At 44.9% G+C, this 15851-nt stretch overlaps 1 protein-coding gene across 2 annotated transcripts in view; it reads left to right on the top strand.

Moving 5' to 3' along the window:
* Positions 1–15851, top strand: part of LOC105548783 (chromosome unknown open reading frame, human C10orf11) — a 1000756-nt gene that overhangs the window by 491959 nt on the left and 492946 nt on the right. For both annotated transcript variants that reach the window (XM_011992983.1, XM_011992972.1), the window contains exon 4: positions 8675–8792. In XM_011992983.1, the coding sequence (XP_011848373.1) occupies positions 8675–8792 (118 nt within the window). The remainder of the gene's footprint in view (positions 1–8674; positions 8793–15851) is intronic.

The following is a 15851-nucleotide window of genomic DNA, read 5'->3' as shown; positions in this document are numbered from 1 at the left end:
TTCTAGCTGTTACCCAGAGCCTAATAGTAGAGCCTCTATGTAAATTTATGTGACATTTTCACTAGAAAATTGCTTAAAAATGAATGATATTTCTACAGTTTACTGTTTTTCACTTTAAGTACATTTTCTGACAATATGTCTTCTATTAATCATTTAAGCAATACTAGGAGCCTTAAAGGACTGTATTCAGAAGCAAGAACCCATGGTTCATTTAGTGCTGTCTGAAAAAATTTCTTATTGATTGGCATCCTCTGTGGTTATGTGATGTAATATTTATAATATGTCACCCAGCCATACATCAAAACAAGTGTGTCTGTTGTTTCATTTCCATGGGAGATGTTGATTTCAAAGAGGTCAGCCCAGTTTTTAGGTCACGTTGTGGCCAACCACTGGACCAGAAATGGGAAGTGACTCGATTTGTGTAGTTATTGGAAGTGGCATCACAGAGCTTGAGTTTCTATGGAGTCTTTCCTCCCCTCCTCCTACATTCACCCCTTTCACTTCCTCACTTACCCCCTGTGCACCCAGTTGGATTTTCTTGGCACACATCCCCACCATAAAACAGGCTCATTAAACTTATATGTGAGCATGAACATACTACCAAGTTGTTGAGTAGCACCCTGGCCTCACTGGGGCAGGAGCAGAACCATGCCTGGGGTTTCTCTTTGCCATTCATCATAGTTCATGGCTGAGAAATGTCCACGGCCCTGTTATTATAGGAGCTTAAACCTGTCTGTGATTTTCAGTGTGTACACACCATGCTGCTATTTTGGGATGAATGTTGAATGGAGGTGAATGTGATAATCAGCAGCCTCCAGGATTTGGGCAGGAAGAGAACAGCAGTGCAAGTCTTGGCTGGAGAGACCACCATGCTACTAAGAAACCACTTTGGTGCCCCTTGTGGATTTCAACACTAGCCAAAATAACAAATCAATATGGGAAAGCTGGGTGCCCAGAATGGTCTATTTCTTGCTTCCCTTGCCATCTCTTTTTTTCTTTTTGCTGCAGAAAGAACAATGGACTGAAGGTTAACAGTAGACAAGTCTGGACTTCACCTTTCAGATAAGGGAGTTGATCTCATGATCTTTTAGCTCTTCCTCTGTCACTGAACCCTCTGTCGTTCATCCCCTCCTGCCACTCCAGTCTCTGGTTGGCCTTGCTTTCCTCCCTCCTCCGTGTAGGCCCTTCTGTATTCCTTACAACTTTCAGTTATTTAAAACGTGACACCCTTTCTTTGTTCCCCTGCACGGAGCAGCCCTGGGGCCTGCCCAGTGTCTGCAGCACTCAGCCAAAGGGAAGGAGGGAGGGACCCTCCGCCGTCTGGTCTCTCTGGGCTGCCACCATTTCCCAGACGAATAGGAGCTGTAAAACTTGTGGCTTACATAACCCAGTGAGCATTCTCCAGCTAATCTACAATCTGGGCTTTGAAGATCACAAGAAAGCAAAGGTCACGACCCAGAGATCAAAGTGACAGAAGCCCACAGAGTAATTGCCGGTTACCCTCTGTAGAGGGCCTTGGTCTGTCCTGTGGGTGTATTGTTTGCACAGAGACTTCAAACATGCTGCCGGTGAACTGTGAGGAAAATCAGCTGGCCTCTGCCAGTTGTCAGGCATTCATGAATGCTGTAGGTGAGCTCACCTCGGCTCATTAGAGTGGGATCATTGTCATCTCTCTGAGCATCTGCAGTTATTCCACTCATAGTGTTTGTTCATTACTTTGTGGTCTTTATTGACTTTCTCACTGTCGTCATTTACTTGGAGGTGTTGGGGGGTGGTTATATAAGGAAATTGGAATAACAAGAAAGGACAACATGGACATATTTATTGTAAGTCAACTTTGAGCCACATAGAGTTCAAGCAAGGTAACATTTGAAGGACATCATTTGGCCCATCCCCTTCACAGCATGGATAGAGAAACTGAGGCTCAGAAAGGCAGCAGAGACTGAACCAAGATCACAGGGCAAGATACACTCAGAGTCTGGCCTCTTTCCCTATGCTATTAGTCCCCAAGCTTTTTGTTACAGAAACTTCCCCTCCTTTTATTTTTCTCCCCAACGCTTTAAAAGCCTTGGTCTCTCAAATAGACTGCACTGAAGCCATTGCTAACTTTATTATTATTATGAAACAGATACATTCAGCAGTTTATCAGGGCTTCTGTTCAGCATGAGGTAACCAGTGCTATTAAATTGAGTTAATGTAATCTAGTCAACAGTGAGGAAGCATGATATTTTGTTGGCAGACTCAACTATCCCGTCAAGCTTTGTGAAAGTTTGAGAATGGCACAGATCACCCATTGCTGCCTTCGGGGTCCCAGGTAGGGCACCAAGTAGCTTGTACCATGTCTTCCTGCCTCCAAAGGATGGAAGCAAGAAGGCAGCAAGAAATAATGCAAAGAAGCATAGACTGCCATAAATGGAAGAAAATTTCCAATGACCCCATGCCCAGTTCCCTCATGGACTGGAAACTTGGTATTTCTTGAATAGCGTGTCAGAGAAAGAAACATGGCAGCCAACCCCATTCACAGACCATGGAGGCCCATCTGAGCTTTTCTGTGGTTGTGCAGTGTTCCTGGGGAGCAGGCATTGCTCTGGGGATAACGGTTACAGGCAGGGAGAAAGAACATCCTCCTCTCTCTCTGAGGTCTGGATGAAAAATGCCTGAGTGTCAGGACTAGAGCAGAGAAAATTGATTTTGGAGAGAAAGGAAAAAAAAAAAGTATTTCTCCTTTTCCTTTTCTCCTCCTAGCGGTTTTAGCTCTCTCCTTAGAGGAGTCCTTTAAGCAAATGGAACATCCTGTGAAAAGAAGGAGGACCTGAAAAGCTCGATGTGCTGGTCTCTCAGTTTTAGGAAATCTGTTTCCAGACAGAGACAAATGGGTGTTTAAGCACCTTCCCAGGATCCCTGCTCTCCTCTTGATAACCCTACCTTCTGTATCTCAGCCAAGAGCACCTCTGACTCTACCCCCACCCTTCACCACCCCCAGCCCTGGGGGCTTTCCCCCAGCCACCTTGAGAAGGTCAGGAAAATTGGAGTTGCCCTCTGGAGCTAGGGACGTGAGACTTAGAACTTAGACTGATCTCTTTTCATTAAGCAGTGCCCTGGCTTAACAAGCAGTTTTATAAATCTGAAGCTGTCTCCGGGTGTCGCAGGATTTATAGACGGGGGTTTCTGCCATAAAGTGGTTTATGATGGCTGCCTTCTGTGTTATTAGTAGCTGTCTCTTCCTTCAACCATTGCTGTTTGATAATAGCCTTAAAACACCCAGAATTACTTACCTGCAAACCCCATTCCCGATAGCCCCTGTTGACAGTCTGAATAAGTTTAGTGCCCTTTTGTTGTACTTTACCTTCAAAACAAACTGATTGAACCATCAATAGCTCGTGGAAGCTGACAGAGGGATGTCATCTGGACTAGCCCTTGTGATTGCAGGTTATCTGGGGGAGTTAACCTTCCCGCATTGTTAACTGAAATGTTTTATGTACTATGCAACTTTAGGATACGGCTGTGATAACCCCAGTAACTAAGTAATACATCACAGTAAAGAGATTTTGGTGCAACAAATAACCCAGGATTAAATTTACAAGGGTTGAATTGATATTGTAAAAGCCTTCATTCTGTGGCTTCGGGAATCCTCTCTTGTATTTTTATGGCAAACTTGTATTACACTCAGGATTGAAGCTGTGGCTTTTGACACCCTGACATGACCTAGAACAAAGGGAAATAGATCTCCCAGGACCACGAAAGGACAGGCAGGCAGGAAGCCCACTGACTTATCACTTGGCATTAATGTTTGGAGCCAGTTCCAAGCCATCAAGGGGCAAGAAGATCTGGCAGACATGGCCACTGGCTGGGCTCTGTGTACTGCAGGCATTGGGGCAGGGCAGGCCTTAGCAGAACTGGAAGGAGACTCTTACTGCTGCCTCACCACCCTCCTAATTTCAAAGTTATTATTCCTCTTGGTATTATTTTCACGAGGACGTTGGTTCTCAGCAGGACCAGCAGCATCAGCGTCACCTGGGGACATATTAGAAATGTACATTTCAGGCCCAGTTCCAGAAATACTGAATCAGAAACTCTGGGGATGGGTCCCTGCCGTCTGTGTGTTGGAAAGTCTCCAGGAAATACTGATGCCCACTGACGTTTGAGAACCACTGTGCAAGAATAGAAGCTCACTGAAAGAGCACAGATCTTCCGTATTGCTTATCTCATGTTGGCACCTGACTCAGGTCCTGACACGCAGTAGCTGTTCCATAATTACTTGTTGAACGAGTGAATGTGTGAGTAAGTAAATGAAAGAAGACACCTCTGTGAAGGAACTTTGGACCCTGGGCTGAATCTCAGATGGAACTATTTGGGGCAAGTCCTCCTAGTGTCCCTCAGACCTCTCCAAGCAGCATCCACTTGGAAACTCAGGCTGGCCCTCGGGATGGGTGCCAAGTCATCCCTTATTTCAGGGGGTGACTGGCAGCCTGTGTCATGGGCTGTCTCTTCGATTGTATAAGAAGAGTGATCTGAAAACAGCAGCTCTTTGTCATCTAAAATTTTTAACTAGCTTAAAAGCCAGCACCTCTCTCTCTCTCTTTCTCCTTTGATTTCAGGGCTGTGATCCAAAGTGAGGCAAAATGACAATGTGCGGTCTGTTGTCATCGTGGTTCCTGCCAGCCCCGTGAAGGCATCTTTCACTCCATCGTTAAACATTGGCTGATTTTCTAATACTGATGTTTTCTTCACCTGAATATTCATCTTTTCCCACCCTACACTTAGTGGGTGTCTTTACTCCCTGCGCGTCACTCCTGACATATTGTTTCTGTCTGTACATGTCTTTATTTGAAAGAGTCTGTTGTCATCAAGACTTTTCTGCTACAAGCAGAAGATGGAAGTTTTCTCTGACATTGACTGAGGCCGGTGGGAGCTCTACCGGAGGATAGAAAAGATATTTGGTGGTGGCTCATGCCTGTAATCCCAGCAGGTGGATCATTTGAGGTCAGGAGTTTGAGTCCAGCCTGGCCAACATGGTGAAATCCTGTCTACTAAAAATACAAAAATTAGCCAAGAGTGGTGGCACACACATGTAGTCCCAGCTACTTGGGAGGCTGAGACAGGGGAATTGCTTGAACCTGGGAGGCAGAGGTTGCAGTGAGCAGAGATCATACCACTGCTCTCCAGCCTGGGCAACAGAGCAAGACTCCATCTCAAAAAAAAAAAAAAAAAGAAAGAAAAGAAAAGAAAATATATTTGGGCATTTGGTGGCACTTTCTTGATTTTGGGTGCAGTTAGCAGGTATTTGGAGAGGGAAGGGAGAACCCAGGGTAGGAAAGAGGACAATAGATTGAGGCCAGGGAGGAAACAGGAAGTAGCCAGAGTCAAATTTCCAGGACATCAGGCATGGGGTGGACATTTCTGAAGGAAGAAAAGAATTTCTTAATATTTTGACCTTAACAATGAGTCCTGTGAAGGTTATTCCTGCAGACCTCTAAACTATTCTCTCTGGCTTTGGGGTGGTCAGTCAAGTCTTTTACCTGGATAAGCATATGCAGGCCACTTGGTGATAATGTCACTGCATCCTTGGGGTGTTGCTTCCTCAGCTGGAAACCTCTGTGGCTGGTGGTGCCTTTGCCTGAGCTTTGCTTGGGCCTGCTGGGCTTGTTCCACCTACTCAGCCTGGCGGGCTGCACTTGGCTCGTGCTACCGGTTCAGATCCCATGGCTGCCAAGAGTGAGCCAGGTGTGGAGCTGTGAGGGGTACATGAGCAAGCAAGCACAGGGTCTGGCCACTGCACACAGCCAGGCATGCTGGCAGCAGTGGGCTGGGCAGCTCCAGGCACTGGCGTGGGCACCAGGTCCCTGGGAGGCTGCATCTGGACCAGGCATACCACAACCGGCTTCCACTGCAGGCATTGGGGAATGTGGTGGCACCTGGAAGCTTGAAGATGACAGGAACCACAGAGCCCCAAAGAGGGTGTCACAGCCTTGGCTTGGGTAGCTCTTAGGTCTGGGCTCCCCAAAGGGCCACAGCTCTTCTCTCTGTCTCATCACCCACAATGTGGCCAGCAGGGGGTCATGTTTCAGGCCTGTTTGTGTTACAACTCTTTCAGTCCTACCATTTGGTGGGTCCCGAGTTCTTGTCCCAGATCCAGGAAGAATGAAGTATGCACACAACTGGAGGGCGAGCAAGGCAAAGAGGTGCTTTATTAAGCAGCAGTACAGCTCTCAGTACAACTAAAGTGAGTAGCTCCTTTCTGCAGGCAGGTCATCTCAGTGTCTGTGCAGCCCTCAGCAGAGAGGAGACCCAAAGTGGGTAGCTCCTTTCCAGAGGCAGGTTGTTCCATCATCTGCCTGAGTCTGGCTGAGTCTGGGGCTTTTATGGGCTTCAGAGGAAAGGAAGTGCATGCTGATTGGTCCATGGGTGGCCATGGCAGGGCCCAGAAAAAGTACCTTAAGTTCTCACTCCAATTTGTGAAACTGGCAGCCCAGCCCCTATGCTTTAGGCCACCCCTGGCCTGATGGTGGGGTTTCACCAGAGACACACCCCTTTCCACCTAGGAGCCTGTCTGCCTCGTGCTGCCAGCCATCAACCTGCTGACTACAGTGCCCATGGCACCTAGGCTGTTTGTGCCAAGGGATGCCTGCAGGCCCATGCTGAGTTCTCCTCAGCTGCCCCTTGGCCTCCTTGCTGTGCACGTCAGCACCCAAAGTCCAGAGGGGGCCAAGGTGTCAGGGAGCTGGTGTTTGAGTACTGCTGCAAGCATGTACACACCCAGCCAGCTTGTGCAGCTTGTGACAGTGCCTGGGCTTGGCCACAACTTTGCTCCGAAATTGGAGTGGGCAGCTGCAGTTGCACATGGGAGCAGGGGCTCCTGCCCCATCAACTCAAGAGAGCTTGGGTTACCCGCCTGTTTCTGGCTCCTGCCAGCTCCGCAGAGCAAACGGCCCCTACTGCAGCTGGTGTATTTGCGGCAATTGCTCCAGATGGGCTGCTACTGCCACCAATAAAGAGACCACCTTATGAATGTGGAAGGTGGCCTTGGAATCCCAAGGCTCCAGTGAAGGTGAGTCACGCTGTTCCAAGTAATATCCTCATTGAGGAAAAGCTAGGTGCTTGAGGTTGCTTTAAGGTGTGGTTCCTTGATGCCCATTTGAGATTTCCTATTTCTCCTTTTCCATTGAGTTTTCAGTCAGTAGACCCCTTTCTCTGTGCTCCCATAACCACTCTATGCATAACCTCAGTCTTGGCACTTAGCTATGCCGATTCCTAATTTCTTCATGTGAGTATATAATTTCTGTTACACTGAGAACACCTTTGAGAGCAGGAAGCATGTTGTAATCACATCTGTATCCCTAAGGCCCGGCATAGTAGGTGATCAAGAAATAGCTGTGCAACTGAAATAAACTAGTATGTTATTGACTCCATTCTAATGCCAGTTTTCAAGATGTGGTGAGAGTGAGCAAAGAAATTTGTCCCTGTCTTCAAGAAGCTTATAGTTTGGGTAAGGACATTAATGAACACCAAGAAAATAATTAGAAAACAACAAAATGTTAGCCTGTAAGGTGCTGATAGCATATTCTAGGAGTCCTGAGAAGGAAGAAAGCAATGTAGGGTGGAGGTATACCCTTCATTGGAGATGAAAAAAACCTTCATAGGAGATGAGGCTTGAAAGATGAGTATATGCTGAGGAGGCTGGGTGTAGGAAGGAAATGACAGATTCCCTTGGAGATAACCTATTGCTCTTAACACTGGGTGCTCACCTCTTGATAAGCAGAGTGGGGTGGAAACAATTCACTTGTTTGATTGATGGACTATGGAACCTGATGGAAAGCATCTTGGTTAGTGACTGTCCCTGATGTGGGAGAAGTATAGACACATATCCATACCTGTTATACATTTATTTGTGCATTTATATAACTATACCCTGGCCAAGTGGTTATTCTTGTCAACTCCATATATACCTATTTGAGGATAGTTAATTACACTAGCAGTCATTGGCTTATTTCTGGAGTCCGTATGTATGCCAAAGATTTTTTCCAGGGAAATGGAGAGCACCTAGCATTTGTTGGGCCATTAGTATCTCCTAAAAATTAACTCCCCTATTTCTACTTGATAATCTTCATAGGATAGAGTATGGAAATAACCACATGTATTATCGATGGATGATGCAAAAAAGTTATTAAGACCCCTGCCTGATTTCTCAAGGAAGCATTTCTCAGCTACGTGTGTTCCTTACTTGTAACCCACAGTCATCCAGGTCATTACATTCTATGATACAGATGACCCATAGGAATGGCAGTGACGTAAAGGGTACAATTAATTTATAGGTTTATTTTACTGAGAACTTCTATGTAGCCAAGAAGCTGAGCCTGTTTTCCAGACTGAAAGGAAGGGAATATGTTGATAGGGTGCTACTGGATAACCCACGTGTGTGTGTGTTTACCTTTGAGCCTAGTGTACCATTAGTGTGTGCTTCTAATGTTTAGTTGTGCATCTGTGTAAGATAGAACCATTCTGACTTCTCCAAGGAGCAACTGTTTATTCTTTGTGAAAGAAGAGAGGAGGAGCAGCCAAAGTCTAAGTTCTGGAAGACCGGAGGGTGTGGATTCTTAAAGATCAGACAAGCTGTCCGGATCTCTGAGGCTGCCACACAAACCTTCCTGAGTTGTCTCTGACTCTTGTCTTCCAGATGCTTTGTTCTGTACAAGCTGCCCAACTTGAAATTTCTGGATGCCCAGAAAGTAACCAGACAAGAACGAGAGGAGGCGTTGGTCAGAGGAGCCTTCATGAAGGTGGTGAAGCCCAAGGTGAGCTGCCTACTCGCTGTTCTTCACAAGGGATTTACATCTCATGGCAGTGCTTATACCCCAGGGCATGGAGAATGTCCTCCGAGTGTTTAGAATGCAGTTGGGATCTCACATGAAGAATCCCTCCATGGATACATTGTTAGCCAAACTTGAAATAGGATTAGGTGTAAATTGGATCTTCCTGTTTTACCAATAAAGCAGCACTATGCATAGCCCACTGGTGAAGTTCTGTAGGGGACTGCAGGTCTCCTTCTTGAAGATATTCACTAAGTGGGGCCTCTGCAGGTTTGCAGCTGAGAAAGGAGAAAAAGGAAAGCACTGGGCATGAGTGGGCTTCTGGGGTAGGTGGGATTCTTCCAGTACTTCAGACGGGGCCTTTCTTGTTTGCTCCCAAAGGGAAGCTGGGGAAGAGTGATTTTCTTCCATCACAGGCAAGGGCTCCACAGCTCTCTGAGATATCGTTAGTGTGGAAGGCGATGTTTTCTGACAATGTGTCCCTAGGCTGGCATGTGCCCCCCACGTGTATCTCTCCAGAGCTGATTAGAATGGTGTTTACTGACCTCTCCTTTACCAGCTGAGTCTGTAAGTGAATTTGGTGTCATCCTAATGGCAGCTCTGATGAGGCAGTGGAGATTTGGCTTGGGGTCTTGGATTCAGACACAAGGAGAGTTTTTAACGACATGAATGACTGTCTCTTTGGGAGGAGTTGGGAGTCCTTCAGTGAAGCCAGAGGCTGGGGAATGGACTCAATGACCCCTGATGACCTCCTTGGAGAACCTGCCTTGAAGCTCTGTGGAGCTGTGTGTGACCTCCCATGAGATTGCAGCTTGTGTGCTGAAAACGCTGGCACTGATATCCTAGAAGTCTAGTTTATCCTCAGCTATTGACTTACAGCACTCTGCACATGCATTGGAAGTGATTAAAGTGGGGAAAGAAAAAACAAAAACAAAACAGAACAATGAAACATCTTCCATCAAGTTGCTCTGCTGGCAGCAGACCTCAGGCCACTTTCTTTCCCTGAATCCATGAGGTGCAACTTATTTTCCATTATGCTGAATAAAATTGCTAGCAGTTGTGGAAATGTATGATATGGAGTGTATATTACTGGCAGATAAATGTATTGTTACCTCTTTCAGCATGTGGGAAATTAATTGAGTGATTCATTTCATAGCTATTAAAGTGTTAACAGTGCTCCCTATCGAGGCACAGGTTTGATATATTGCACACGACTGCCTGTAGTTGTTCTAGCTTTTGTAATTTTTCCAAATGAAATAATTTATTTCTTGGCCTTCTTTTTGTTTGTTTTTGGTGAAAACAGTTCAGAGATAGCCAGCATGACCAAACCAAGCAAAAGTACAACAAATGAACTCTATAATATCCTGGGTTATTATAAATAACCTGTCCACCCTACATATCTCATCTTCTTGTATACATCTGTATACATGTGTATACCTGTGTGCAGAGTAGATCAGTATTTCTCCTGTGCTCATTGGTTTTGATGTTGTCACACAAAATCTGAAGGGGTAATAAATGTAGTATCCTCCATATCTGGATGGGGCACTCAATGCATGCCCCCCCGCCCCATTCTTCTAAGGTTCTTGGTGCATAGATTTACAAGTTTTCACATCATCCTCTAAAGTAGAAGGAAGGGGTCATTGGCTCGCTTTATGGGTGAAGGAACTCAGGGCTGGAGAAGTTAACTGGGCTGCCCCAGGTCACCTGGCTAGTAATTATGCAGCTGGAGGTTTACCTTGTGTCTGACAACTGGGTCCACACTCTTTTCTCTCTGCTTTCTCACCCCTGGAGCAGTGAGCTAAATATTTACCCTGTGGATCTCCTAAGGTCTAAATGAAGAAAACAGGTAAGAGCAGGACTGTTCTGTTGAGTAGAGGTGAGGGGAATCGAAATCCTTCCTTGCTTTTGAAAGCATCTGAGACTGACTCCTTAAAATCCAGCATTAGCTATTTCTGAGTCATTAGCAACATCAGCAGAAATGCCCTTCAGAGTTCCCAATTAGTTTCTAATCAATTCTAGAATTAGTTCATGTTTATATGATTGACTCCAATATCCTTACTAACTGTATTAAGCTTTAAAAAGCCTGTTCAGAGTGTAAATTAGTTCAACCATTGTGGAAAGCAGTATGGCAATTCCTCAGAGAGCTAGAAACAGAACTACCATTTGACCTAGCAATCCCACTACTGGGCATATACTCCAAGGAATATAAATCATTCTATCATAAAGACACATACGTGTGGATATTCACAGCAGCACTATTCACAATAGCAAAGATATGGAATCAACTTAAATGCCCATCGGTGACAGATCGGATAAAGAAAATGTGATACGTATACACTATAGAATACTATGCAGCCATAAAAAAGAATGAGATTATATCTTTTACGGGGACATGGATGGAGCTGGAGGCCATTATTCTTAGCAAACTAATGCAGGAACAGAAAAACAAATACCACATATTCTCACTTACAGGTGGGAGCTAAATGATGAGAACTCATGAACACAAAGAAGGGAACGAGAGACATGGAGGCCTATTTGAGGGTGAAGGTTGGAAGGAGGGAGAGGAGCAGGAAAAAAAGCTATTGGGTACTAGGCTTGGTACCTGGGTATAAAATAATCTCCACAACAAACCCCCATGACACAGGTTTACCTATATAACCAGCCTGCATGTTCACCCTCAAAACTAAAACAAAAGTTTAAAAAAAGGCCTGTTAATTATTTGAGGAGAGAGACATAGTGCTCTTACAAAGTACGGTGATTTGGTTCTTGTTCTGTAGTCACACGATTTCCAAACCAAAGAGGACTTAGAAATCACCTAGTCTGTGCTCTCATTTCATGGGTGAGGGAGCTGGGAGAGGGTGCAGTTTCCTGAGGCTCCATGGAATTGGGACCAGAACCCCTGGGGGTCTGGGCTTCCGGTTAAGTGTTCAATTTATGCCACGATTCTTCAAGTGCTCAGGACGATTCTTCTGTGTTCTTGGTTTCATATCGAACTGGATGCCTACATTGAATGGCAGGCAGTTAGTTCCCTTTTGTCTGTTATTTTCAGAGATAGGCAGTGGTACTTTTCTCGTAGAAAGAAAGAGGCCAGATGAGCTCCTGGCTGAATTAATAAATTGGCATTAAAAAGGCTGGTTCTCACCTGTTCACAGTGTGTATAGACATATGTTTGTTCCCATGCAGGTGTGTATACCCGTTTCCGTCTCTGTGTATATATACATATGCATGTTCTGAGAGGTACGTGTACACCAGAGTCAGCTTCTAAGAGACGAGTGATTTCCTTTCCATGTGTTGCTGCCGCTGTGCTGAGCACATTCAGGGAAAACCTATTTTTCTTGATGGAATCGGAATCTCAAGCTGGCTTCTGTCCTTTCCAGGGCAGCCAAGGCCTGTTGTGCTTATTCAGCAGAATGCTCTGATGGATGATCAAGGGGGCCGTGATTTGGGGAGCTATTTTCATTTTATTCCTGACATAAAGAATTTGGGAGAATGGAAAGTGCCTCTCCAATCACAGCCCTTGCCTTGGAGGTAGGGAACGGGCAGTCTGGGTGCTGTCAGCTGACGCAAATGCAGAACCATGCAGGAGATAATAAAGGCCTGATGTTGCAGAGGTCTGATTGGGTACCTGGCAGGCGCTGGCGCTTCAGTGCAAGTCCTTGCTCCCTTTCTCCCATGATGACACATTTCTTCTCCGTGGCTGCCTTTTAGCTTTTGTTGTTTCAAAGCTGCCTTCTGTCTGAGCTCTGATTGTTGTAGAGAAAGATGCTGTCATTCATTAGGAAGTGATCGCTGATGCTACAATGGATGCTTCCAGACTTCCCCTGTGTGTGTGTGTGTGTGTGTGTGTGTGTGTGTGTGTGTGTGTTATTAGTTGATGGACCCGCAACAGCTAGACTTTGTCATTTCCCAAAATTCAAATATATATATATATATATATAACTTTATCAAATATTGGCCATTGAATCATGCCTTTGTTAATACAGAGAACACCACACTGGACACACAGAAGGTTCAGGCCCCCAGAGAAAGAGCCTTCTAGTAACCAGAATGTTAAGCCCCTCACTGCACTGGGAAACATAGATCAAAGGGGTGCAGAGGCCTCTCCAGGAGGACGCTTGTGGTGGGCATGCCAGCCCTGCACATCAGAGAGACAGCTCAAAAATCCAACAGTCAGAATTGCTTAATTATGTCCTGACTTTGTAATTATTCATCCCTGTTCTGGCAAAGAGCATAGCTGTCATTTCTTTGACATAATTATTTAAAGCTGAGCCCTCTTGTTTACGGGCACGTATATAAAGTTGGCTACCAACTGTTTAATCTTCAGAACCTTAAAGGAGCCTGGGGAGGGCAACTGTGGGGGCAGCTGAGAACCACAGCCAACATTAGAAAGTGTTTTGATGCTTCTGTTTTGCTTGCATTAATGTCCATCCTCTTATAGGCCAGATGTGGTAATAACCATGTCTGTGAGTAGTGAGGTGTCCTTGAAAACATGTCACTTGTTTCTTTGTGTGGGCACAGTGTGTTCAAACATATGTTGTTTCCCATGCAGGTGTGTATACCCGCTTCAGTCTCTGTGTGTGTGTACATATGCATGTTCTGGAAGGTATGCATACACCAGAGTCAGCTTCTAAGTGGTGAGCGATTTCCTTTCCTGATTTTTCCACCTGATTTTGCCATGATGTGTAGTTTATGTATTTGTGTACTTTGTTGTAGCTTGTATATTTGTGTGTGTGCCTACATTTGGATACTTGGGAGGGTGGGGTATTGTGTATGTGTGTGTGTGCGTGTGTGTGTGTGCGTGTGTGTGCGTGTGTGTGTGTGTGTGTGTGTGTGAGAGATACAGAGAAGAAAGGAGAGGGAGGGAGATGCCCTGTGTTGAAGAAATAAACTTTGGAGTACATACATTTCCAAAAGTCTCTCTTATTCTTTCCCCCTAAACTGAAAATTGGAAACTATTTGGGTCTGAGAATCACTTGCTCCCACGAATACCCTACACAGTCCTGCCCTTGACACTTGGAGTTAGGTCCTCACTCCCCTGGATACCTTTAGTTTCTTCCATCTGTGTCTGTGTTTGTGGGTTTCCATGCAAAAGGCCATCTAGGATGAAGATAGGGAATGATTCACAAGGAAACTGGCTTCTCGTTGGGATAAGGAAGCTGCTCACCCCTGGGGTGCCAGCTCCATGAGGGCAGGAACCTTGTGTTTTGTTTTATTTTCTGTATCTCTAGTACCTAGTCAATAGCAGAGGCTCAGTCAATACTCATCAAAGGAGTGAACCATGAACAGCAGAGCATGTTGGAAGATCTATCATGAAAAAGTTGTATACGTTCTAATTACTTCAGTCAACATGGTTACCTGAAAAGGCAGGGAAAAAACCATTATCTTTAGACAGTGTGTTAATGCCACTTGTACAGTGGCAGAAAAGACAGATTCTGGGCTTCATACTTGTTTTTCCAAAGGATTTTCCCAGGATTACTTATGATGGGAAAACCTACCACTACCACAATCACCATGCCTTGGCTTTTCCCCTGGGTAGCATTTCAGGAGGAGGCAAGGGTGTGATCTGAAGCTGTGTGCTCCCCATCACTCGGGGTGGTACTGGAGTCCTCCTTCTCTCTGAACCCGCCTGCTCATGTTAGGGCTTTTACGAAGTAAGTAGCTCTTCTCATGAAACATGTTGGGGTACCCACAAGTGTGTGTGTAGTTATAATGAAATTTTCCCTGTCTTCGCTGCTATTGTATTTTTTGTCTATACCTAAAGGAGCACTACCTAGTTGCTTCTTTGCTGCACTTAATTGTTTTTATGCCTAGTCTAGCACTTTACTAAGTGCTATCATATTCTAAACTACACTGCATATGTCTTTGATGTCTTCTGTTACTCCTATGTAGCCCAATTGCAAATGCTTAAAAGGGTATCAGGAACTACTTCTAGGTTTATTACAATTACTGTTCTTTATAATCAATATTTTCAAGAATATATATTTTATATAAAGACAGGACATGCCTGTAAATAAACATTGTAAATCACAAGTACATTCAGTTCAACAGGCCATCAGCCAATATATTTTGAAAGTTCTCTACAGTGACAAACATTCAAAAAATAATTTAAAATATTGGTTGTTTTTCTGGATATTTCCAACTACCTGGATGTGCTCTTGTTTTTATGATTTTTTTTTTCTGTTTTCACGCAGATGTTTCTTGTCTAGAGACACATTCAGATTCTATTTTCAGCTGCTTTTTAGTAAATTTTGAAGAGAGGAAAATTTTTAATTAACTTTTTTTTTTTTAAGGAAATGCTTAGATGATGTGTTCAAAAACAACACTGGGAGCCAAACATTTGCAGTTTGTTTGTTTTTTCAATCTTATTCCTGATTTCACAGTTTGCACGTTCATTTGAGGGAGAATCACTTAAAGATTTTGTATTTCTCCACTTTTAGCATCATGGCATCCTATGTCTCAAGTAAATGCTTTTGGAGTATTACTCTTTGGAGGCGTCCTCTGTAGCTTTGCATTTGGGTAGCAACCCTCTGAAATAAAAAAATAGAGCACTGTAGAAAAGCCATGTCTCTTTTGTGGTGGTGAAACCCTATGGTTGGAGAACCAAAATCCACAATAGAAAGAAGGAAGGTGGTTCAGCCTCTTAGGGGCATTCCCAGGAGTCCTAGGGGCCTTGCCAGGTGCTGAGCACATAGTAGAGACTACTGTCGATGAAGCCCAGTGCCTGGGGGCTGTTGCTGTGTCCCTGATGGGGCCTTTGGCTTGCCCCGCACCCCAACAGCCCAGTTTCACCCTCTTCCTCTTTCTAGCCTCCCACATGCTCACTGCTGTCCAAAGATGCTTGGACAGATGTATCAAGAGGATCATGGACGTAAGTAGCACTTTTTAAGTGTTGGGGATAAGATTAATAACCCTAGGATACTTTGTCCTGCCTCTGCAACCCAACAACTGGGAGAAGTGTGGTAGATTACATTGTTGGTCTAAAACCGTTCCTTTCTCTCTGCCCTTGCCGTGGCTCCCCATGTAAGGAAGGAATACAGTTCCCCA

This window comes from Mandrillus leucophaeus, unplaced genomic scaffold, assembly GCF_000951045.1.
Source record: "Mandrillus leucophaeus isolate KB7577 unplaced genomic scaffold, Mleu.le_1.0 Scaffold111, whole genome shotgun sequence".
NCBI classification, from domain to species: Eukaryota; Metazoa; Chordata; class Mammalia; order Primates; family Cercopithecidae; genus Mandrillus; species Mandrillus leucophaeus.
The sequence above is the reverse complement of the archived record's forward strand: the minus strand, read 5'-3'. Positions and strand labels throughout refer to the sequence as shown.